Here is a 27,356-nt window from a genome sequence, read left to right on the forward strand (position 1 = left end):
ATACATTATATTTATAAGGTTTTCGCCAGTATGTGTTCTAATGTGTCTATCTATATATAAATAACAACTCGTACTTAACACCCCACCTCATACATCACATTATAAGGTTTCCGCCAGTATGTGTTATAATGTGTCTATCTATATATGTATAAGCAAAAATTACAACTCACACTAAAGCCTCTACCACATACATTATATTTATAAGGTTTTCGCCAGTATGTGTTCTAATGTGTCTATCTATATATAAATAACAACTCACACTTAACATCCCACCTCATTCATCACATTTATAAGGTTTCCGCCAGTATGTGTTATAATGTGTCTATCTATATATGTATAAGCAAAAATTACAACTCACACTAAACACCCCACCACATACATCATATTATAAGGTTTCCGCCAGTATGTGTGTTAAGGCAGCAACCATTTGATTTTCGGGGGGGGGGGGGGGGGGGGCTATGGGTTTTTTTTCTGGACAAATGTTTTTTTCGCCTGCGGCGAAAAACAATCTATTTTTTTCGCGACAAGTCGAAAACATTTTTTTTTTTCAATTTTAGCATTACATATAGTGGCAGCTGAGGGTAAAACAAACATTTTTTTTTCTCAGAATCAAAAACAAATAATTTTTTTTCTCCAAAAACTGGAAACAAACTTTTTTTTCCAAAAAAAAACCATAGCCCCCACAGAAAATGAAATGGTTGCTGTCTAATGTGTCGATCTATATATAATTAAATGTTACAACTCACACTTAACCTCCTACCACATACATCACATTAATTAGGTTTCCACCAGTATTTGTTTTAATGTATATATCTATATATAATTAACAACTCACACCTAACCACCACATACATCGCATTTACAAGATTTCCGCCAGTATGTGTTCTAATGTGTCTATCTATATATATAATTAAAAATTACAACTCACACTAAACATCCCACCACATGAATAAACAATTCATGGTTTATCTCAAATATATACAGATATATATGGATATATATAAAAGAAGATGTGGTATGATTGCCAATGAGACAACTGTCCACAAAAGACCAAAATGACACAGACATTAACGACTATAGGTCACCGTACGGCCTTCAACAATAAGCAAAGCCCATACTGCATAGTCAGCTATAAAAGGCCCCGATATGATAATGTAAATAAATTCAAACGAGAAAACCAAATACATGTATGTGCTTATGTTCTTACATTTACACAATCTTTATCAATGTTAACTGATGAATTAATTCTTTAAAACAAACATCTTTTTAACGAGTTTTGCCCAAGTTTGTATTCTACAAACATGCTAAAGTGTCTTTTTAAGTCACCAATTCCAATAAATTCTGCAACACATGCATTAAATTCCTGTGTATACATGTCTTGTAATGTGTCTCTGTAAATAACAAAGCCGATTTAAACTTTTACCACATATAATCTCATATATTTGTTATCATGTGTCTCTGCACATTTCTAATATAAATAAAACTGTGAACACCAACATCACAGTAATGAGATTTATCTCCTGTATGTGTTCTCATGTGTCCCTGTACATTTCTAATACATGTATAACTAAAACTTTTACCACCAACATCAAAAAGAGATTTTTCTCTTATATGTGTTCTCACGTGTCTCTGCACATTTCTAAGATAACTAAAACTTTTACCATCAACATCACAGTAATGATATTTATCTCCTATATGTGTTCACATATGTCTGTACATTTCTAATATATAACTAAAACTTTTACAACCAACATTAAAGAAAAGAAATTTTTCTCCTATGTGTGTTCTCATGTGTCTTTGCACATTTCTAAGATAACTAAATCTTTATCACCAATATCACAGTAATAAGATACATCTCCTGTATGTGTTCTCATGTGTCTCTGTACATTTCTAATATAACTAAAAAAAATGACCACCAACATCACAGTAATGAGATTTATCGACTGTATGTGTTCTCATGTGTGTCTGTACATTTCTAAGATAACTAAAACTTTTATCACCAACACCACAGTTAAAATAAAGATTTATCGACTGTATGTGTTCTCATGTGTGTCTGTACATTTCTAAGATAACTAAAACTTTTATCACCAACACCACAGTTAAAATAAAGATTTATCGACTGTATGTGTTCTCATGTAAAATTGTTAACTACTAAGATGGTCGACTCCTTTACCGCATACATCACAAATACAAGGTATATCGCACGTATGTCTTCCCATTTTTCTGTTTATTAATAAGATGCATAAATTCTTGACCATATATGTCACAGTCACGAGATGTGTTCACATGTTAATCTATATATTACAAAGTTTACTAAACACTTAACCACTTACATCTTTGATTTGAGGTTTATCACATGCATGTGTTCTCATGTGAACCTGTAAAACAGTGACTATTTAAATACCATGCTCACTAAACTGTTTCACGGATACATCACCGATATAAGGTTTAACGTCATTGTGTGTTTTTGTGTGTCTCCGTAAATTATCAGTGCGACTAAACCCTTTACCGCATACACCACATTCATGAGGTTTATCACCTGTATGTGTTCTCATGTGACTCTGTAAATAACGACGCTGACTAAACCCTTTACCACACACATCACAGGCATGAGGTTTATCGTCCGTATGTGTTTTCATGTGAGTCTTTAAACTATTAAGCCGAGTAAAGCCCTTACCACATTCGTCACAGTTGTAAGGTTTATCACCTGTATGTGTTCGAATGTGATTCTTTAAACTACCCGGCTGACTGAATCCTTTACCGCATACATCACAGTAATGAGGTTGATCACCTGTATGTGTTCTCATGTGTGTCTGTAAATAACCAAGACAACTAAACTTTTTACCACAAACGTCACAGTCATGAGGTTTATCGTCCGTATGTGTTTTCATATGACTCTTTAAACTATCCATCCGAGTAAAGCCCTTACCACATTCGTCACAGTTATGAGGTTTATCACCTGTATGTGTTCTCATGTGTGTCTGTAAATTACCAAGACGACTAAACCTTTTACCACATACGTTACAGTTATGAGGTTTATCACCTGTATGTGTTCTAATGTGATACTTTAGTTTACTAGACTGACTAAACACCCTACCACATACATCACAGTAATGAGGTTTACATGTATCACCGGTATGTTTTCTCATGTGATTCTTTAAACTACAAAGCTGATTGAACCCTTTACCGCATACACCACAGTCATGAAGTGTTTCACCTGTATGTGTTCTCATGTGCCTCTGTAAATAACGACGCTGACTAAACCCTTTACCACATACATCACATTCATGAGGTTTACATGTATCACCGGTATGTGTTCTCATGTGAATCTGTAAATTAGTAAGATGACTAAACTTTTTACCACATACATCACAGTCACGAGGTTTAGCCCCTTTATGTATTGTCATGTGCCTCTGTAAATAACGACGCAGACTAAACCCTTTATCACATACATCACAGGTATGAGGCTTATCGTCCGTATGTGTTTTCATGTGAATCTTTAAACTATCCAGCCGACTAAAGTCTCTACCACATACATCACAGTCATAAGGTTTATCACCTGTATGTGTTCTCATATGTGTCTGTAAATTATAAAGATGAATAAACGTCATGCCACATACACTGCAGCTATGAGGTTTATCGCCCGTATGTGTTGTCATGTGTCTCTGTAAACTACCCGACTGACTAAAGCTTTTATCACATACACCACATTCATGAGGTTTATCGCCATTATGAATTCTATTGTGTATTTGTAAATGTCCAAGGTAACTAAATCCTTTACTACATATGTCACATTTATAGGGTTTATCACCGGTATGTGTTCTCATATGAACCTTTAAACTACCTGACTGACTAAAGCCTTTACCACATACACTACAGTCATGAAGTTTATCACCTGTATGTGTTCTCTTGTGACACTGTAAATACCAATGCTGACTAAACCCTTTGCCACATACATCACAGACGTGAGGTTTTGGGTGTGTTTGTGTTGTCATGCCTTTTAGTAATTACTGACGTAATTGAACCTTCAAACATATATACATTACTCCAGCATGTGTTCTCATTTGTCTCTTCAGATAACTATCACTTTTTATCATTATACCATTACTCCAGCATGTGTTCTCATGTGTCTCTTCAGATAACTGTCACTATTTATCATTATACCATTACTCCAGCATGTGTTCTCATGTGTCTCTTCAGAAAACTATCACTATTTAACATTATACCATTACTCCAGCATGTGTTCTCATGTGTCTCTTCAGAAAACTATCACTTTTTATCATTATACCATTACTCCAGCATGTGTTCTCATGTGTCTCTTCAGATAACTGTCACTATTTAACATTATACCATTACTCCAGCATGTGTTCTCATGTGTCTCTTCAGATAACTGTCACTTTTTATCATTATACCATTACTCCAGCATGTGTTCTCATGTGTCTCTTCAGAAAACTATCACTATTTAACATTATACCATTACTCCAGCATGTGTCCTCATGTGTCTCTTCAGATAACTGTCACTATTTATCATTATACCATTACTCCAGCATGTGTTCTCATGTGTCTCTTCAGATAACTGTCACTATTTAACATTATACCATTACTCCAGCATGTGTTCTCATGTGTCTCTTCAGATAACTGTCACTTTTTATCATTATACCATTACTCAAGCATGTGTTCTCATGTGTCTCTTCAGAAAACTGTCACCATTTAACATTATACCATTACTCCAGCATGTGTTCTCATGTGTCTCTTCAGAAAACTATCACTATTTAACATTATATACCATTACTCCAGCATGTGTTCTCATGTGTCTCTTCAGATAACTGTCACTATTTAACATTATACCATTACTCCAGCATGTGTTCTCATGTGTCTCTTCAGATAACTATCACTTTTTAACATTATACCATTACTGCAGCATGTGTTCTCATGTGTCTCTTCAGATAACTATCACTTTTTAACATTATACCATTACTGCAGCATGTGTTCTCATGTGTCTCTTCAGATAACTATCACTTTTTAACATTATACCATTACTGCAGCATGTGTTCTCATGTGTCTCTTCAGATAACTATCACTATTTAACATTATACCATACTCCAGCATGTGTTCTCATGTGTCTCTTCAGATAACTATCACTATTTAACATTATCTATCACAAAATTTAAATTAACGGCATTAGTCATCAGGAAGTGTGGCCCTTTTATTCAGTTCCTTGACTAAATTATCCAGCGCAAACATCACATTAACGACAGTTTTCATCAGTATGTATTCATGGTATTCTCACATATCTCTCTAGATCTCTCTAAGACACCTGTTTGGCTAAATTCTCTGGCAAAATCATCACCTTTATCAAGATAATACACAACCTATATTCAATGGGTCTCGGTACAGTACCATTTATCACTTAATCATTAACACATTTATCTTATCAAATGACAATGAGGTTTATTTGCAGTAATTTTGGTTTTTTTATCAATGAGGTTTATCTTCTTTAATTGTGTTCTTGTTCTTGTTTAACTCTGTAAGGAAAAAGGAAACAAATTTAAGACTAATTACTTAAACCTTTCGATGCCGCTCGATAAATTACATATAAACTGTCTTTGTTGTTTTGGTGTACAGAAACATACATTGTACAATGTGCTTCACATTTATGTATCTGTATGTTTGGTATGGGCCAGCTGAAGCCCGCTTCCGGTGCGGGACTTTTCTAACTGTGTTGAAGACCCATTGATGGCTTTCGGCCGTTTTCTGCCATTTGGTCGGGTGACACTCTTTGACACATTCCCAATTTTCTTTTTCAATTTTATTTTATTACATGACATTAAAAATTGAAATGCACTACACCTTGACCCAGGGAACAGGGTCTCGAAATAGTTGTTAAATGTATTATTTTTTTTATAGTAAAGAGTAGTGTAACATTATATAACATATCATTGATATGTCATAGACATAAGTAGTTCCTATCAAAATAACTTAAGCAGAAAACTTGACTTTAAAAATTACTTATTCATTGACAGTCACTGGAGAATCACCTTGGGGCAGGGCTTCAAAATAGTTGTCAAACTGAGATGTATTGACATCAATGTAACTTTATCATATTTATCATATTTAAAGCTTAGCTACTTAATAGTTATCCCACAGGACGCAGTGTGTCAGTGAGGGCCCTCATGGGGTTTTTGATTATGTGATTACTTGGCCGGTTTTTTAATGATTATTTGATTATTAAGCCAAATATTTCATGATTATTTGATTACCTAGGACTGTATTTTTAGTTTATGATTATTTGATTACTAAAGATAAGCAAATATTTAATGATTATGTGATTATATTGGCAAAAAAATGGTGATTATGTGATTACTAGGACCCCCCATGAGGGGCCTCGTGTGTCAGTGTAAGATCACACCGATGATCAAGTCCGAGTGGGATAACTATTTTACATTCCAGCTGTTTTAGATTAGACGAAAAACCATTTTTCAATTAATAATATCTAGTGTAGAACGCCACACAACCATTATTACATACTTTATATATAACTGTATAATGTATATCCTTTATGACCCCCGAACACGATGAGTAGATATAAAAAAATGTCAACTCGCCCCACTGGCCAATCGGTCCACACTAGATCGCCACTTTATGAAAGAATCGTCCCACTTTTGAAAAAGTGTAAAATCAAATTAAACAATCCATTTGACAACTTTCTTATGAACGAAAAGTGTTTTAACCCAAATGGTTAAAGGTCTACTAACTCGCCCCACTTATAAAAATATCTTGCTTCCTAAAAGTATGTTAAATTACTGATAGTTGGTATCCAGTCATCCTGGTGTAGTGGTATGCGTCGTGGGTTCATACACTATAGGTCTTGAGTTCGAATCCCAGCGTATACACTGGATTTTTTTCTACGTAAATTTTAATAGTCTTTTCCGTATAATTATTTTTTAAGTATTATAGTGGATTTGGCATTCCCGCCAAAACGTTACGGAACAAAGGAAAGCATGCAAAACAAAGAAACTCAAACTGGGGTGATCTGGTAGGGGTGATCCGGCTCAGATAACCCCTGTTAGAACAAAGGAGCTGGGATGTAATATAAGCAATAGGTCTACTATAATTGGTGTATGGAATGATTGTAAGGTGTACATGTCCAACTGACAGGTGTCATCTAACCTTAACCTCATTTTCAAAGTTCAGCGGTAAAAGTTATGTTTTTGAGTTTTTCTCTTTTTTTCTAATACTGTCAAATGACTGTATGCAATCGATCAACTATATTTGGTGAGTAAATATCTTATGATGTACATGTCAGTCTGGCATGTTTCATTCGACCTTGACCTCATTATCATAGCTCATTGCTCAGTGTTCAGTTTTTGTCTGTTTTTCTTAATCTCTATGCAATATGTCAACTATATTTGTTATATAGAAGGATTGTAAGGTGTGTATGTCTGTTTATCAAGTATCGTCTGACCTTGACCTCCGTTTTATGCTTCATTGGCCAATGTTAAGTTTTCATCACATGGTTAATTTTTTTCTAAGATACTATAAGCAATAGGTCAACTATAATTAATGCATAGAATGACCTTGACATTATTTATACGGTTTATTGGTCAATGTTTAATTTTTCAGTTTAAGTCTGTTTCTTAGAAACAAAAAAGCAATAGGCCAACTATTATATTTGGTCATGTTGGTGTATTAAATGGTTGTCAGGTGTACACAGTCTATAGAAGAAGCGTATCGATAAAAACTTTTCTTATATTACATAGCGATATTGTCTAATATCAATTGTAAATATGCAGACATTCCATGCGGAAAATTTTGTTTTCGGCAACGAAAAATTAAGAAAATACTAACTTTAAAACTTATTGTTCAAATATAAACAACAATTGAGTCTAAATATACATTCAGAAGTTAGTTAGAAGCTAATGTTGATGTCCGTGTAAAATTTGAAGTGCTGTGTTTTTCTTATATACATAAATAAACAAATGCTATTTGTTCTTATATCAATGCGATACTTTTAAAATATCATAGCGGTGTTTTTGTTATATCAATATAAGTACTAATTAGTATTCATATTAGACTGCTGTACCCATATTTTGACAATTTTACCTATTATGTCTGTTTTGTTCACGCATCGTTGTAAATATGACAGAATTTGACGAGACTGTCATACACGTGAGAGGTTAAGTGCTATAAAACCAGGTTCAATCCACCATTTTCAAAATTTGAAAATGCCAGTACCGAGTAAGAAATTATTATATGACAGTTGTTATACATTCATTTGGTATGTTTTATCATTTGATTTTACCATTTGATAAGGGACTTTCTGTTTTGAATTTTTCTCGGAGTTCAGTATTTTTGTGATTTTACTTCTTACATGTAGTAGTATTGTATGTAAATAAGCAGTTTTGAGACCATTGCTTAAAGGGGCACTAGCTGTCAAATTCATGGTCACCGATTTGACTCAAATTCTCATATTTGATTTATAACAATGTAAAACATTTATTCAAACTATCAAAAGTCTAAAATAAACAGTTTACAGAGCATGGGGTAGATAATATACAGGTTCGTTTCGTGTGTATTTTAGTCCAGACGCCATCTAATTAACTATCAATTTGACCTCAGATGACCATATAATTGATGTAAACATAAATAAAGATATGAATAGATTAAACCAACACGTGCAGTTTTGGATTTTTATAGGTCTGTTTGATTTTATTTTATAGATTAAAAATAGATGTTTCTCATTGTCTTTAATCGTATAAGAATGATTTTATGTGCATTGAATCAGTAATCAAATGATTTACTGTAGTTTCACTTTCATTATTGACATTCTTTTTCTTTAAATAACCAGTACACGTACAATGCATACGTTGTCAATCTCTAGATAGGGGTTAAATTGAAGTTCACATGAATACGGATTTAAAGAGGTCGACTATTCACTTGCAAGTGAATATCTAATTATTATATCAATGTTTCTTAACGTAATTTGACAAAATTGAACTTTTTTGGCTGAAAAAAGCGAATTGTTATTTCACTATTTCACTTTCATTATTGATTGAACAGAAAAAAATCAAACTTTAGATTTTTTATATATCTCGTAGCTAGTGCCCCTTTAAATTCAAATTGTTTTTGGTAACATCTTACAAATTTCTCAACTGGTTTTGGAAGCAAAACTAATCAAATAAGGGTTTAAAAAACAATGTCGTAATCAAACAGCTAGGTATCAAAATGATTGTTCACATATATAACATTTAGCAAATTTTATAATGAACGCACCGAAATAATATATATCCGATATGCTCGCAACGCACGCATGGAAGACTTTCTTTATTGATAACAATGAAACTAACTTGTGACAATTAAAAATGAATCATACTTCCTCGTTCATATTGATTCGACAAAATCTGACCTGTACTTTTGAATCTCCTTTTTTTATATACAAATTAGACCTGTTTGAATGGTTTAACATTAGTAATGTTTTTCTTCCTCTATAGCGTGGTGTTAGCTGTGAGCCAAGGCTCCGTGTTTAAGGCCATACTTTGATCTATAATGCTTTACTTTAAACAAATTATTACTTTGATGGAAAGTTGTCTCATTCGAACTCATGCACCATCTTCTTATATCTATAAATCTTTAAAATTTCCCATTATAAATAAATGCTTTCCAGTCCTCCAACTGAACGATCTAAATTTATAAATATAGAAAAGATATATACACATTTCTAACGTCAAAAGACATTTACATCTTATTTATTTGTGTTCTAAACATTTTATTTAGTACTCATTGAAGAAATGTATTTATAACAAGCGATACGGATAGTTATTTTGCAGTAATAAATGTTCGCGTATTTATACGATCGGTTACTAGTCAAAAACAATACATCGGAATGCCCTCACGGACATCGCGATGTAAAAGAGCGTCCGCGCGGCGAGCTGATTATGTTCATAGAGATATCGATTTACCAACGGGAAAAGTCTATGATATCCAAAAGAAACTGTATTTCAGCCAGGTTATAATTAGACTAAATTGACAGTGTATACATAGACTTTGATTAATACGGCACGAACCATTCTGCTTTTTGATAAGATCCTCAGGGCATGCATGTTTTTTCTCTATTATTTGTGACATTTATTTCACGAAAAACAAGAATGTGTCCAAAGTACACGGATGCCCTACTCGCACTCTCAATTTCCTTGTTCAATGGACCGTGAATTTGGGTAAAAAATCCAATTTGGCATTAAAATTAGAAAGATCATACCATAGGGAACATGTGTAATAAGTTTCAAGTTGATTGGACTTCAACTTAATCAAAAACTACCTTGACCAAAAACTTTAACCTGAATCTCCCACTATCATTTTCTATGTTCAGTGGACCGTGAAATTGATTGGGTAAAAAATCTAATTTTACTATAAATTAGACAGATCATATCATAAGCAACAAGACATTAGTGAACTAAGTTTCAAGTTGATTGGACTTCAGCTTCATCAAAAACTACCTTGACCAAAAACTTTAACCTGAAGCGGGACAGACGGACGAACGGACGCAACGCACAGACCATAAACAATAATGCCCCTCTCCTATCGTAGGTGGGGCATAACAATATTAGCACAGGTAAATTTCGAAAAACAAAATAGATTTGTTTTCTTTAGCATGTTAAGAGACATAAACAAGAATATTAGATTGCCACTGAGTTTATAATTTTGGTGTTATTTTATGTATTTTCTAACCATGACAAATATAGTCAAGTTGTCAACGTATCATATATTTGTTCTGCCTGACAGATGTTCCTCTAGCAACTTTTTTATAAACAATGACATAATATCTGAAATATGAGGGTCTTATTGGGGGTACCTTCATGACGAATAACGGTAAAAAATCTTGTTCAATGACGTTTACGGTCATATTTGTCAGATATGTACACTTTGAATTTCTTTTTTACGATAAAAGAATCTACCAGGTTTGACAAATCACATTAAATGTTGTCCAAAAATAACGATAACGAGAAATATTTGAGACCTATGACCAATCACGATAAGGAATTTGACGAATCACAGTAATATGTGTTACATATTTGTTTTTCGTTCATTTTGTTTTATATAAATAAGGCCGTTAGTTTTCACGTTTGAATTGTTTTACATTGTCATATCGGCACCTGCCCCCTCCCTTTTTTTGAAAAAAAATGGTTGCTTATATAGGGAATCATTGAAGCGTGACTGGAGCGGGCCCCCTCTTAGGTCAGTCAGTGGGCCCCCACTTATGTAAATTTCTGGATCCGCCACTGATCGGGGCCTTTTTTAGCCGACTATGCGGTATTGGGCTTTCCTCATTGTTGAAGGCCGTACGGTGACATATAGTTGTTAATAATTATTATGTCTGTGTCATTTTGGTCTTTTGTGGACAGTTGTCTCATGGAAATCATACCACATCTTCGTTTTTATATATACTGTAATATTTATTCCAGTTGAAATAATATTCCAGAATACTTTTTCCATTTGGAACTTTTTTTGTTTGAAGGAACTTCTATTTCGTGAAAATGTTTCATGTTTGATTATTTTGCTATCTTCTGCAGACTGGAAAAATGCACGTCAAAATCCAGGTAAGTAATTTATTTTCTAGAACATAGACTTCATATAACTTTTATATATCTAGGTCTTGCCATGCCTTAAAATTTTCCTAGATGCACAAGTTTTTCTGTACTCATAGTAGATTTTAGGGTGTAAAAACGGCCATTTTTTTCAATTCCTTCAGATGAACCTTAAAAAAAGTTCCTAACAACCTTTTAAATCCAAAAAGCCTCGTTCTGAGTCACTAAAGTCGAGCGCACCATAGAAGGTGTACTTGAATTGGTCCATATTTATATTTTGTTATCTAAATTTACAAACTTGTTTTAAGGAAATCATTGCTAGCACTGCATGCAATCATTCTCTATCTACCAAGCACCGATTTGCCAAATACGAGATTACAATGGGAAAGGCGGTGGATTTTCTATAAATTTTACATGTTTAGCATTGAATGAACACAAGACAAGGGTACATTCTCATCTTTAATTTTCTCTATTTCTAGGCAGTGTTTTATTTATTTGTTTATCATCTTGCACAGTTGTATAGTATGTCATGTATTTTGTACACTTTAAGTACGCAATGCCCGGCGTATATGATAGGTGCTTTATTAAAATATTTGAATTTAAATTTAAACTTACTTTTTATCTGCAACATGTGCCGAGAGAATATAAGTCGAGGGAATGAAACCAACGTTATCACGGGTTTGGCAGTTTTTATATGGAACGCCACACCTGTCTTATTTGGTACTCTGACATTACGTTATGCTACATATGATTATTACTTGATGATATTTTGTCTTTACATACTATGATTTTGACATTACGTAATGATATGTTGATATTACTCAATACGGAATAGTCAGTTTAATTATATGGTTTCGTATAGACTTGATATAGTTTTGTCATTACTATATATCGTATAGTTTTACATATTTTAAAATGACGTGTGTTTTAGGATAATTATCATTATTATCTTTATTACGAATTTCTAATCTCCTTCCCTTGTCATCAAACACTAATGTATATACGCATTAAAAGTATTCCTTTTAGCAAACTTGCATTGGCGGATCCAGGGGAGGGGGGTCCGAGGGTTGGAACCCCCCTTTTTGGCCGATCAATGCATTCCTTTGAATGGTGACATATAGTTGGACCCCCCTTTTTTGTCTTGGGTTGGGAATCCCCCTTTTTAGAATGGCTGGATCCGCCCCTTCATTAAAAGTATTCCGTTTAGCAAACTTGAATCTAGATGTAAATTACTTGAACAGGATACTAGCTAGAAGCATGAAGAAACAACTTCAGACAAATAGAATACTCTATGAACTACAACACAAATTTACAGCAAAACGCTCATGCAAATCGCAGGTTATATATCTCTTGCACACCAAATAGCTAACTAGCAGAACACAATGATAATAAAATGCTCCACAGGGAACAGCTGGATACGACGGCTGAGATCGAAACATGAACAGATGGGACAAGTGTCGAAACTGCATTAATTAAAAGCTCGATACAGCTCTAAATTTGGATTGCGAAACATGATAGGTTTCTGACAGAGAATGAATGAACAGAAAAAAATAATTTGACTTTAAAATATTATGGTCTAATATCCAAATCTAATCCTTGGCGCTTTAATGAATAAGTCGCAACCGATTTTTTGTTGTAGAATTTTACTAGAAACTTTACAGAAATTGGGATATGAGAGTCATATGACGTTAATTGAATTCCGAGACCTGCAAAGAAAGCATTAAATAGAATTAACTGCAGTATGTAGACCCTATACAGAACAACACAGATAAGGAAAACAAAATCAAATACTGATAATGAATAGTAGTCTTGGACGAGTAGTTCTACTATTGAGGACATAATCAGAACGTATATATATTCATTAAAAGTTTTTCCAAAGCAAATATGAACCTAGATTTTACATGAGTATTTTTTATAATATATAACTGTTTTGTGCTTCTTTATACGTCTGCTTCGGTCATATACTTCCTAAATATACATCCCTACATGGCTTTTTTTTTTAGCGTTCCTAGAGGTTAAATTGCGATAACCAGTTTGGACGTACTACATTTTGTAAAGTAAAATGTTGTTTCTTTGAAGACAATAGGTTGTCTCCCATATAGTTCATGTTTCCGAAAAAGTCAGATAACAGTTAAAAGTTATCTCCCTTTGACTGAAACACATTTATAAGGTAAAAGGATAAAACAATTGTTATATTTTATTGATTTGATATCGTGTTTATAATCTCATTTTAATAGGCCATACATAATTTATTTATTTACAGTTGATTATCCTCACAAGAACAAGTCTAGTATAATTCTTTGTGTAACTTGTTCAGTTATGTTTGTAGGTTAACATCAGTGCTATTCTAATAATCTGTTTAAGTAAATTTGCTTGAAAATGGTAAATGCATGTTTACGTTACATAATATTTGATATAACACGTGATATGAATTGAAGTAAGACATGAATTTGCTGTTTTCTACTTTTATTTTATTAAATATGTTAACTTCGACGGCTCGTTGTTTTTTATTTGATTTTTTTTTTTATTCTCTGATGGATTTCATTCTCAAAGATTAGACCTTGAAAAATATAGTTGTCGCTATTGATGTATATTGATTAAAAGGCTTTCTTTTTAAAAAAGATATTAACATTTATGTAATAGTATACAGAGTGGAAACGGGGAATGTGTTATTGGGCCCAATTAAGGCCACCGATAGGACTTCAACGCAGCGATAAAATCTAGAACCCAGAGGGGTGCATCAGCTGACTCCTAAGCATTAATGTATATAATATTTCGGCAAAATGAACGCCACATTAATCTTTGAAACATGTATACGAATGAACCAAAATTTAAAATAAAATACACACAAGATTAACGAAGGCTAGAGGTTCGTGACTTAGAACAGGCGCTAAAAAAATGAGGTGGAGTTCCACTAGCTTTAAGCGATCTCAATCCTCCCCTATATCTCTGGACAATATAGAATAAACAAACACACAGCAAAATAGAAACAGATTGTTAAAATACGTTAACCTTATGTTTGACCTTTGACGCTTATGACAGTAAAAATCCTTTTCCAATTCGTTTCTGTCTCATATCTTGTGTACCGCAAATCGTGCTTAACCACACGTCGAGGGTTTTCACATTGTTCAAGGCCATTCAGTTGTCTATAATTGCTTTCTTCCACTTCATTTGAACTTTGGTGGATATATGTCTTATTGCCACAATAGTACCACATCTCCTTATTTTTATATTGGTACATGTATATATACAGTTGCACGAAAGGCAGGTTGTGTTCATATACTAAAGTAAGGTAACTCTGTCTCTCCAACTTGGCTAAAAAAAACCTAGCCTGATTCTTGTCTTGCTCATAACTTTTGTACCATAAAAAGGTACTAGTTGGTTGACCAAACTTTGTATGCTTCAAAACATCACGGGATGGACGTATATCAAAGTCAGATCACTCTGACCTTGAATTCGACATTTGACCCCTAGAATAACAAAACATTGTGTGGTTTGTGATGGTGTGCATAACTTTTTTACTGTAGCACTTTTTAGATTGCCAAGATGCATCTTACTGACTTTGAGCCTTTAATTTTGAATTTGAGTAAAGAAAAAACTACGACTGTCTTTTCTGTGTTATTTTAATTCTTGCAATTTGACCTATCAGTAACCACGTGTCAATAACAAGATGAAATGATTTAATGAAATAAATGGATGAAAACCAGAAATCTCAATACTCATTACTGTATGTTTTTATGTATAGAATGGAAATAAAAAAGGGAAACATGGAATGCGTCAAAGAGACAACAACCCGACCAAAAAACAATAATCAACGCAAAGCAACCAATGGGTATTCAACGCACTTGAAGGTGGGCTTCATCGGTTCCCTTAACAATAATATATACTAGTTAAGCAGAATGGACGCTACACTATACTTCTAAACATACAAATAAACCAAAATAAAATAAGAACCCACGAGACTAACAAAGGTTAAACTTTAAGGTTTGACTAAATGTAACTACTAGGGTCTATACACATTCTTTGTTTTTCTTCAAAAAAAGCGGTCACACTGTTGAAGACCAGAAAAAATTCATAAAAAATGATACAATATCTCAATAGTTATCATTTAACAAGAGCTTGCATCCCCTTTCTCACATACTCTATTATAAAACTAATAAATTAGGTATTGTACTATTCAATGTACTAGTCGGTTCGCTGTCTGTGACTTAGCCAGCCTTATGTTTCATTATGAGGTCAGATACTATCACAAATACATACTATGCGGGTTCAATAGACTTAGACATAGGATTGTCAATGAAGTCAAACTTGTTGAGAATTAATTACTCGTATTTTTTTTTCTAATACTATACACCTTTATTTGATGTTGTATGAAAACAGCGAAATACCTATATAATTAACATTGAGGTGTGTGTTAGTATTGTTTCAGTTGTAATCCCCTTTAAATTGATGTACTGTTGAACAAACTCAACAGTATATCTAACAATATCTCAGAGCACCTGTTACATATAAAATAGAGTCGGTATAAAAACAGGACTCTGAATTTTTACCCTTTGAATTACGGACCATCATGGCGCTTCTATCCGCCATTATTGTAACATTGACTGTGTTCATACGCGGAAGTGTTGCAGCTCCAAGTAAGTCAGCATAGCTTAATATATTACTATTTTTATGTTACCGGATTTTGACTTCGAAGTTTATATTTTTCGACAGGTTACCTACTTTGTGGTAGGACATCCTGGTACAAAGTCAAGTAAGAGCAACGTAAAGAAGTAAAATCAATCTTCCAATCGGTACAACTTTTTTAATAGATATTAACTGATTTTATATTTTCTGTATACGACAAAATCAGCGGGAAATTATAGTAAACTTAACCCCTAAAATTGCACCGATTATAATATGCTTGATTTTTTTTGGGTGCTCTTATACTATACTGGCTACAGGCACTTGTCTCAGAATATTTCCCCCTATATATTAAGGTATATAGGAATTATTTTTTTCTGAGACAAGTGCCTGTGCTATAGAATGTCCAACCACTGGAAATGTAACCTGTCGAAAAATAATATAAACCGGAGTCAAAAAGTCGATAATATGAAAAAATTATAATTGATACTTTAAATGATGAACATAATTAAGGTGTAAACAACATTTTCCATTGGTTATCTTTCAATTGTGGCATCTCTTATATTTAATATCCAGATATTTTGGATTAAAAATAACGTTTCATAATATTACATGTTCCAAGTGTAGCAAGTAACTCAGTAAGTATGAGACCAACTCGTCAATGAACTAGTAGAGTATGGTATCTCTTATATTTAATATCCAGATATTTTGGATAATAAAATTGAATTTACTTTTCATATAATTATTACATGTACCAAATGTAGCAAGTATGAAACAAACTCTACGATGAATAATTGGAGATCTGGTCTTGCGAACATTTTTGTTTGTGATTATATTTTTTTTTATTTTATGCACCATTTTGATTATGTGAATTATTGACAGTCAATGAAGATCAATATAAACTTTTCAGTATAAATGTTCCAAAGTATTAATGAGTTTTTTTAGTATTATGATAATATCCTTCAAAATTGTGTATGTGTTCAACGTTTGTGTATGACCAAAAATTAACAAAACTATGATCATAGCAAATTTGTGTGACTTCTGAACAAACTACATGTATATGGAATTTTAGGACAATTTTCTCACTTTTAATTTCTTATTCATCATTTTTTTTCTACTACACGTATAATAAAATTCAACCCTCTAAAGAATTACATGTATGAATTTCAACATTTTTAGAAAGATTTGGCGTATTGCCATTCAACACTCTTTGCTTTTACATATTAGATACATATTAGATACATCATAATTAAACTGATATTATTTTATTACATTTTCAGCACAGGTCACAACCTGGGCATCATGGTCAAGTAAGTCACAATCTTTTTTGTATTTAATCTTACTGACGATAGTTTCAAGATGGCAGCTGTTGCTTTTATGCTCTCATGCTACCTCACATTTAACCATAGAGTGAAGGATCAATAGGAGGGATTCAAGGGCTGGCCGGTTAAAACACCTTTTCCTTTTTGACGATCAATGTATTTCAATGCGGACAAATATTTGGCAACCCTTTCTACTAGGTTGAAACCACCTTTAAAATTGACTGGATCTGCTTTTACCATGTGTTCATTTGACAGAAGTAAAGTTATCAATCAAATTCAATTATATTAATGTATTCAGTTAAACAGCACAATAATACCATTTTTCAATGTTCTTATAAACCGTAAACCACGTTTAGAAACAACATAATATGCTTTATGTTCTTCCTCGTTATACTCATACGAACATAAAAATTGTCTTAATAATACATAAATAAAACAAAAAGCAATTTTGGATGAGAAATTGTACTGATCAGTTTAATAGAAAAAAATTGTGACAACACTGTTCATGTAAATCATGGTCTCTGGATCTCCGAAAAATGGTAGGAAATACAAATATAAAAATGTTAAATCAGAAAAAGAGATATAACTGCAATTACATATCATGAATGCAAAATATACGTGTCGATCTGATCAGTAATTTTTTCTCGACAAGAGAAGGGCGCGAAATCTGGATATATACATTGTATGTGTGAAAACCGAATTACTGATTTAAGCGTATGCGAATATTTATACGCCAAATTAAGAAATGAATTTAGCTGGAGATGTTATGATGGATTATGCATGTCACATTTATATTTATAAATATTTTATTTTGAGTTTTGAATAATATTTTCATCTTTGGACTTTTTAGGTTGGTCCTCTGGTGGCTCTAAAAGTAAGTTTATTCATACAAACATATGTTTATCTGAGCAGCATAATATTCGAGGATATACCGGAGAAAAACTGTTTAATGATATATAAAGATATATTTTATTCTAAATTAAGAATATTATTTTACAATGTAGTTATAAAGCAAACTTTTTCATGGCTTAAGGTGGTACCCAACACTTTCACTAAAATTAATTTGGCTCGTTTAATTTTCATAAAATTTTGTCAAAGTATTTACTTTGAGACTATGATAAAAATATGAATGAATATGAACCAACCGTTTTGTCAGAAAAATTACACTGGTTATATACAATGTAGCACGTGTAGCAATTTGACAAACACCAATTTTGATCATTGAGAAGCTTAATATTCCTTTTACAACGTTTAACTGACTTTACAGAGTTATCTCCTTGTAGTGTTATATGTAGGTACCACCTTAAATCTTCCAAATTTTCACCTGCATCTGTCGCCTTTTTTTCTGCATGTTCTGAACATTTTTTTTGCAAATGCATTATCGCTTAAAAGTGAATGCATGTCAAATTAATTTTTAAAACGCGAATGCGATTATGTAATATTTATATTGATTCAGAAATGTTAAAATCTTTTAGGTATTGTTTTAAAAAGAGGGACGAAAGATACCAGAGTCAAGTGACTGAAATTTTCGGTAAAATCAACGTTTGCAATACTGTTTGAAATAATTGAAAACTATGAATCGAACTAAACGTCGTGGAAATATTTGAAATTATTGTTAACCTACATTTTTTAGACTTGTATAATCTTTTATTAATTAAATGTAATGGCTAATTTATATTTTTTTTAATTTAGCACAGTATGGATACAGTAAGTACTTGTAATTGTTAACCTAAGAGTACCTGAAATAGTTGCCATTGGACTTTAAACAAACAGCAACTGTATGAATAATTATGATACTTAACAAATACCAATTACCGACTGTATAAGACCCTCGTGGGTAGTAAAAGTCGTTAAAACACCCTTCATCCTCATCATAAGTATTAAGAATATTAAGAACATTTAAAATAATAAAATACTACAAATTCGTGTGCCTCAACTATTAAAGATCAACCTTCAAAAGGCAATTCAAATGTTGCTATCTAGAATTATCTAACAATTTTTCATGCTTTGTCGAAATTGTAAAAAAAAACCGAGATGTATAATTGGTTTAGGACACCAATCTAGGTTGTCTTATAAAGGTCACCTGATTGACAATATATCAAACAAAAAACATATATCAGACAGCGCGCGATCAACGAATCACTGAATTACAGGCTCATGTTTTTGAACACATACATAGAATGCTATATATATACATGGGGTAATTAGTGTCACTAATTAAGTAAAATTCCTATATAAGACTTAGTAAAACAAACCATAGTTATATATATATATATAGTCATAATTTAGTAAAAAAATGTCCAATATCAGCTCTTTCAAACATTTTATTTTATCATTTTAACAGAAAACAAGTGTTGTACTGCCAACGCCGATGTTGTTTTCCTGCATGATGACTCAGAAAACTATATTTTATAACTAGGTTCTTTCCAAATTTTTATTTTATCTTATTTACAGAAAACAAGCGTTGCACTGCCAACGCCGATGTTGTTTTCCTGTATGATGATTCTGCAAGCATTAGTAATAACAATCCAGCCAACTTTGGTTTGATGAAAAAGTTTATGAAGGATGTGGTCGATAAATTTACTAATGTTGGACCAAAAGGAACACAGTTTGGTGCTGTTTGTTTTGCACAAGACGCCAGGAAACATTTCTATCTAAATACATACGATACTTGTGCTAAAGTGAAGACCGGTATTGATGGTATCTTACCTATAAGTGGTTTTGCTACTAGAACTGGACTTGGAATTCAGGTAATTTTGGACAATTTAGAGTTAACATGTATTTATATGATACTAATTTAGTAATATCCCTAATAATTGAAATCAAGGTGTATTAAACAATTTGATTTGTGTCATGTTAAAGCGTTTTTTACAAGACGTTTTTCTACTTATATATTTTTTTCCGCGTGAACTACAAAATAGAAATTTCATTGTCTTGTATTTGGTGCTCCGATCACAATTCATTTTTTTTGTTATTTCCATAAAAAGACACAAAAAACACCCAACACACAAACAAAAAGTTGTAGCACACAGTGTACAAAAAAAAGGAGGGATAGCGTACTAGTTTTGATTATAATTTGTATTATATGGGAATCCAGCATTAATGTAATCTTTTTCGTTATATTTTTTTAAGTTTGTATCGAAAAATATGTTTAAAACAGTAAATGGTGGAGGACGTACAGGAGTTAGAAAACTGGTTATCGTTCTTACTGATGGGAAGGGATCTGGTACCCCTACATCACAGGCAGCAGCTGCTGAACTCAAGGCCACTCACAGCGCCACCATTGTCGCTATTGGAGTTGGGTCAAGCATCAACTTGGATGAGCTTAAGCAAATAGCTTCACATGAGAGCTTTGTTTTTACTACAGATGATTTTGCGAAATTGTCAACGATTTTAGATGTCGTTGTTGCATCAGCTTGTCAAGGTAAGTGATTTTATTTTATTTGATCCTATACGCTGTGTTCACATGCAACTTTTACGTCCGAATTGCATTGTGCGTCAAATTCGCTTTACTGTCTGAACGCCGCGAGCTTTTGATTTGCATTGTCAATTTATAAATTATAATCTATTTCGAATACATGATGTTTTAGAAAATGTCCACCACAGTTTTAACTTCAACTCGAACTAAAGCGAATTAACTAAATCTCGTTAAAGAAAACGCATTTCTGATGCGAATTTGATAATGCAAATTCGATTCGAATTTGAAAAAATAGAGTACGAGAGTAGCGAATTCGATTCGAATAAATGTACGTGCGTAAGAGTCATTTATGGATTAGTAAGAATGTTTAACTACGTTAATTAAATGCGAAATATGTCTCGTATAGCAAATATGAATGCATAAAAGTATAAAACTATAAGTATTGATAGTTATTTTGTATAAAAAAAAAACAACATGTGTTTCGTTTCGAGTTTACTTTTTGTCAAGTACCTATCACAAAGTCAACATATATGGTAAATGGTTATCAACCTTTACAACTAAAAGAGAATATTAATAATTACATATTCTCGTTGATAGGTTGTACTGGTGGATCATCAGGACCACGAGGTCCAAGGGGACTACCTGGGGATAGAGGACCACGTGGTGATAATGGACGAGTTGGTGTTCCAGGCATGCCCGGTATGTAAAACAAAATACGGAAAATGTCCCTAAATACTGACAATAAACTTCTGGTTGTCTTTAACTTTTTTTTATTTTTTCATTTTGACCAACTATTTTAAAGTGTACATGTATGTAGATCGGTCTCCTCCGATAAAAAGTACTTGAACATGTCGATTTTTTTGCTGGAAAATAATGTCTTTGGTATTATAGGAACAATAGAATTATCAGCTGAATGTTCGTATAGTATACACTTTAGGATTTTGGTAATACATTCATTTTATCCTGGAGTTTTATTTTTTACAGATAAATTGCGGAATAGTAAGGATTGCTAGACATATATGTAATTTTTGTTTTCATCGTCTAGTAAAAAGAGAAAAAGTCAAAATATCAGAAGCAGTGGAAGATATTTTCTAATATATAATTATACTACAAAACTAAGGTTACATGCAATTTTTAATATTTGTAAGATTTCATACGTATAAAAATCTATCTTTTATAAAACTGGCGTAATATCAATGACATTACACTGCAGGCGACAAGGGAATGAAAGGTACTGCTGGCAGTAAGGGAATGACTGGTGACAAAGGAGCACCCGGAAAACCTGGAAATAATGGGCAACAAGGCGAACCTGGCCCTGATGGCCCAGCTGGATATAAAGGGGGACCTGGAGATCAAGGGGCACCTGGCAAAAATGGAGCACAAGGTTGGTATTTTTTCAAACAATACAAATGGATTCGAAATATAATTGCGTCTGAAAAAGGTTATGCTAAACATTGCGAAAATGGGACGTACAATTCGTCAAGTCTAAGAAAAACATGATATAATTTGATACTTTTAAGTCATGCTTGTTGTTGTAAGTTACACATTAAGTTACTTGAACCTTAAAATATAAGTACAGTACTCCACTACTGAATAAATAAGAATAAATGTATGGGGTATGATTGCAAAAGTGATACACTATATTGTGGACATCCTTACAGCAATCAAACGATACCTAAAATAAAATAAAAATGTCTTCAATTAAGTTTCGAATATCGGTCGACTCTTACTGAAAACTAAGAAAACATATATTTGCTGCGTTTCTGTTGCAAAAACAAATGTAAACTTGAATTAAAAAGTACTCTCTAGACTTTCTAGTCCATGTTGAGAATTGGACCATGAGAATTACACATTTTATTGCTAAATAAATGTATTACTAAGTTTGTCTAGAATAATTTTTAGTATTTTTTTTATTCATTTGACCAGGAAATCAAGGGCCACGTGGGTCACCAGGAGAAAAGGGCAAAAAGGGAGAAAAGGGAATGACAGGAGATATGGGCCCAAAAGGTAATAGAGGTCCCGATGGAGAAAAGGGACTGCAAGGAAATAGAGGAGAACAGGGAGACGCAGGAAATCAAGGAGAAACGGGTGGAGAAGGACCATCAGGCCCTGATGGAGATAAAGGAATGAAAGGAGACAAAGGCGCTGATGGTGATAAAGGAGAAAAAGGGGACGATGGAGATACCGGCAATTCAGGAGAACAAGGAGATAAAGGCGACAAAGGAGAAAAGGGAGCCACTGGAGAAAAGGGAGACAAAGGAATTCAAGGTAAAATGCTAAACGTTTTTACTTGAATCGGAAGATGTTTTGTTAGTAACCACATACATTGTAACCCTTGTACATTCCGACATTTTTTTTAATACATTAACGAGTCGATCACCAATGGTAACATGTAACACAATGATCGAGAAGGATATCATAATCCTAGTTTAGTTTATGTATTAATTGAGTTGATAAATCATTACTCTTTTTATGCCCCATTTATAGGCATTATGTTTTCTGGTCTGTGCGACCGTTCGTCCGTTCGTTTGCCCGTCTGTTCCGCTTCAGGTTAAAGGTTATGGTCGAGGTAGATTTTGATGGAGTTGAACCTCAATCAACTTGATGCATGTTCTCTATGCTATTATCTTTCTAATTTTAATGCCAAATTAGAGCCATTATCCCCTTTTTACGGTCCACTGAACTAAGAAAATGATATTGTGGATGGGGCATCCGTGTACTAGAAACACATTTTTGTTTCATTATATATTAAGTAATGTTTTATTCGTTTTCTTCTTCGCAACAAGGAATTTTATGCCGAAAAGTCAAAAACAACAATCAATCTAGATAAGATTCCTGATCTTTTGAACATTTTAAAACGTATGGAATTTGAGATAATTTTTTTTTTTTTTAAAGGGGAGTCTTTTAATGGGCAGGGATGTGTTTTGGCTAAAACGGGTAATAAATATTTGTTTTGTTTTACCTAATGAATGCATTGATATGAGATGTTAATTATAAAAAACTTTACTTTTCTAACTTTAAAAAGGTGAACAGGGTGAAACAGGTACAGCAGGCGACAAAGGGAGCAAAGGCGAAACTGGCTCACAAGGAGAACGAGGCAATAAAGGAGCTAAAGGTTCCAAGGGAGAAAAGGGTGAACAGGGAATGAAAGGGCAGAAAGGTAACCAAGGAGCTGACGGAATGATGGGTAAAAAGGGAATGAAAGGAGAAAAGGGAGATAAAGGGGATAAAGGACTTATAGGAGAGAGAGGAAACAAAGGATCAGATGGAATGGTTGGGCAAAAAGGACCACGGGGAACACAAGGAATGGTAGGAGAACAAGGAAAACAGGGATCTAATGGTGACAAAGGAGAAAAGGGAAGCAAAGGTATGCATATAATTCAGAAAGTTTTGCGATGTTTTTGCATTTGCGAAATATGCGACGGAATAACAATCGCAAAATGAAATTGGCATTCACGATGAAGTTATAATTAACTATCGAAGTGTTCTCCAATTTTTAATTTTCAATAGTCAACTGACATAATTAATACATCAGTAGCAATAAGTATGACTAAATATGTCAAAAGTCAACTGGCCTGATTATATAAAGAGTTTCTTGTGAACAAAATAGACTTTAAAATTAGTTATGCATAGATCCATTTACCGTTAGAAATTCAAATTTTGACAAAAAGTATAACATTACATCTATGGTATAACTTTCTACGGGATAACAAGTGCCCATGTTTTCATTTGTGATTAGCAATGTGCTATACGGATTTTATATCATTTAGATACAAACTTGGTGATGCCTGAACGCTGTTGAACGTATTCAGTTACATTCCAAACTGTATAATAAACATAGGCACGGAGGAATATATAATAAAATCACACAAACACAGTTGAGTTAAGCCCAAAAAAGATAGGTTTTGGGTTCATATTGAAATTCGTATAATGCAGATCATCATGCAAAACTCGTAATAATGTTGATTTTTATGGGGGATACAAATATCATTTAGGTGAAACTGGAATGAAAGGAGAAACGGGTAACAAAGGTGCGACGGGTGAAGAAGGTGCAAAGGGTATACAAGGAGATGCAGGTGAACAAGGTGAAAAGGGAGTTCAAGGTGTAAAAGGAGAAAACGGCGACAAAGGACAGGCTGGTTCTACTGGGGGAATAGGTGACAAAGGAGCACAAGGAGACAAAGGCATGAAAGGTGACAAGGGAGATCAAGGTTCTCAAGGAGTTCAAGGTGACAAAGGTAACAAAGGAATGACGGGTAACAAAGGCCCTGATGGAAATCCAGGACCGCAAGGTTTAACAGGTATGCCGGGAGACAAAGGACAACCCGGTGATAAGGGAACTCCAGGAAACGCAGGAAATCCAGGTAACCAAGGACCTATTGGTGAAACAGGGCCGAGAGGATCGAAGGGGGAAACTGGACCAATAGGACCGAAAGGAACCCAAGGTAACATTCAATGAACGTACTGACAATTGTTAATACTAGTAGGTTGTTTTTTAAAAGTTTTTTTTTTAAATTGATATATCTTATTTTAAAGCTGATTGATTATTGATATAACGAAAGCTCACAATCCCATATGTTTACATATCATTTTACTCATATGACTGAATTATGGTCCTGGCATTAATAGTAAGTTTTTTTTTTATCATTCATTATTTTAGGTCAGAAAGGTGAAAAGGGTATGAAAGGAGACACTGGCGACAAAGGTGAAAAAGGCGACAAAGGAAATGCAGGATCTGATGGAATGACAGGTAAACAAAAAAATATAATGTATTTCCCTCTGTATGAAACAATACAAATGGCTAACTTATTAAAGTTTCCACATTGAAATGAAGAAAGTGTGTATACGAATATATATGTCAATATGCCTTTTTTCAAAAATGCAGAAGCAATAATTGTTGAATTTTACGCACATATGTATACTGAGTCATCTTCATTCGTTACTATTGTAAATTGTCCTTTTATTTGACAACAATCTTAGCGTTGTAATATATATATGTAAACGTTTGTAAGGCTAAAACAATAGATATAAGAAGATATAAGAAGATGTGGTATGAGTATTAATGAGACAACTCGCCATATAAGTCACAATTTGTAAAAAAAAAACAGTATACATGTAGGTCAAAGTACGGCCTTCAACATGGATCATTGGATCATTGGATCACACCGTACAGCAAGCTATAAAGGGTCCCAAAAATAACTAGTGTAAAACCATTCAAACGGAATCGCCGTACAGACTATAATGGAAAATATTCTCAAGTTTAAATAGTCTATACCAATTTGTTAATGGGTATACATGAAAACTTGGAGCAGGAAGTAGACAGGAAATACAGCTTATTATTATTTTTTTTAAACTTAAACATTTTTATTTTTTTTTGCTTTTTTTGCGATAAGTTATCCATTATAGTTAATAATACAATACTTAACATTTATTTTGAATACTAGGTTCTCCTGGAATCCAAGGCCTTACAGGCCTACAAGGCCCAGAGGGTATGAAAGGAAAACGTGGCAAAAAGGGCCCACGAGGTGTCAAAGGAGACGATGGAATGAAAGGACCAACTGGAGACCAGGGACCAGTAGGCGAGAAGGGCAATACAGGAGATAAAGGTTCTACGGGTGAAGATGGAGCACAAGGTCACAAGGGACCAGTCGGAGATGTTGGACCACAGGGAGCACAGGGTGACAAAGGAGCCCCTGGTAAGGAAACATTTATCCATATCAAATAATTGTTTACAAGCAAGACATTTTCTATACTAGTTACATCTAAAGTGGGTACAAGCGTTAAGCAACATATATTGTAAGTAAATTATCATTTCCAAAATTGCAGAAATGAATTTAACTATCTAGGTATTTTCGAGAAAATATCCAACCTCAAGTTCATTGTCACGTGCATAATCATGCGTTAGTTGTTATTTTCCCGGAAATAGTTTTTTTTTTTTTTTTGAAATATAAAATTAAAAATATTTGCTGCTAAACTTTAATGTTAATGGGTGTATGAATTTACATAAACACGTTGTGGTACACAGATTTTTCTGCTTAATATATTTTTAAGAGTAAGCACATATGATATGCTTACATTTTAGCATGTAAAGCTTGCATAAAGTTGCGATATATTAAAAAAAAATTGCATAAAAAACCACTACATTAAATATTGATAAACTTATCTTTCTTTTTTTTTGTTATCTTTGCAGGTAATCAAGGAGTTCATGGAGATCCAGGTAAAGTAATGAAAACAAAAACCGATTTTATGTTAGTTCAATGTATTGTTAATTACACTAATATTAAACGGTACCACTCTTAATGCATCAGATATGTATTTCGTCTATAATTAATCTTGTATCTTCAGATGTAGAAGTCCAAAGTAGTGAAATAACTTAATTCAGAACTCAAGAATCCATTTGCCTTTTTAGTC

General features: G+C 33.3%; 2 protein-coding genes across 2 annotated transcripts in view; one reads left to right on the top strand and one right to left on the bottom strand.

Annotated features, from left to right (window-relative positions):
- Positions 1 to 1,177: 1,177 nt before the first annotated feature.
- On the bottom strand, positions 1,178 to 5,519 carry LOC139495821 (zinc finger protein 569-like). The gene has a single exon (XM_071284207.1). The coding sequence runs from the start codon at positions 3,993 to 3,995 to the stop codon at positions 2,397 to 2,399; it is 1,599 nt and encodes a 532-aa protein (XP_071140308.1). The 5' UTR covers positions 3,996 to 5,519; the 3' UTR covers positions 1,178 to 2,396.
- Positions 5,520 to 16,116: 10,597 nt separating this feature from the next.
- The window catches only part of LOC139495328 (collagen alpha-1(IV) chain-like), a 48,206-nt gene continuing 36,966 nt past the window's right edge, over positions 16,117 to 27,356 (top strand). Inside the window, exons 1-14 of the mRNA XM_071283635.1 lie at positions 16,117 to 16,219; positions 17,486 to 17,515; positions 18,378 to 18,401; positions 19,220 to 19,234; positions 19,982 to 20,277; positions 20,660 to 20,951; positions 21,543 to 21,644; positions 22,159 to 22,329; positions 22,872 to 23,213; positions 23,971 to 24,312; positions 24,941 to 25,390; positions 25,606 to 25,695; positions 26,390 to 26,641; positions 27,136 to 27,162. Coding sequence (XP_071139736.1) covers positions 16,153 to 16,219; positions 17,486 to 17,515; positions 18,378 to 18,401; positions 19,220 to 19,234; positions 19,982 to 20,277; positions 20,660 to 20,951; positions 21,543 to 21,644; positions 22,159 to 22,329; positions 22,872 to 23,213; positions 23,971 to 24,312; positions 24,941 to 25,390; positions 25,606 to 25,695; positions 26,390 to 26,641; positions 27,136 to 27,162 — 2,500 coding nt within the window. The 5' untranslated portion in view covers positions 16,117 to 16,152. The remainder of the gene's footprint in view (positions 16,220 to 17,485; positions 17,516 to 18,377; positions 18,402 to 19,219; positions 19,235 to 19,981; positions 20,278 to 20,659; positions 20,952 to 21,542; positions 21,645 to 22,158; positions 22,330 to 22,871; positions 23,214 to 23,970; positions 24,313 to 24,940; positions 25,391 to 25,605; positions 25,696 to 26,389; positions 26,642 to 27,135; positions 27,163 to 27,356) is intronic.

This window comes from Mytilus edulis, chromosome 11 (assembly GCF_963676685.1).
Source record: "Mytilus edulis chromosome 11, xbMytEdul2.2, whole genome shotgun sequence".
Taxonomy (NCBI): domain Eukaryota; kingdom Metazoa; phylum Mollusca; class Bivalvia; order Mytilida; family Mytilidae; genus Mytilus; species Mytilus edulis.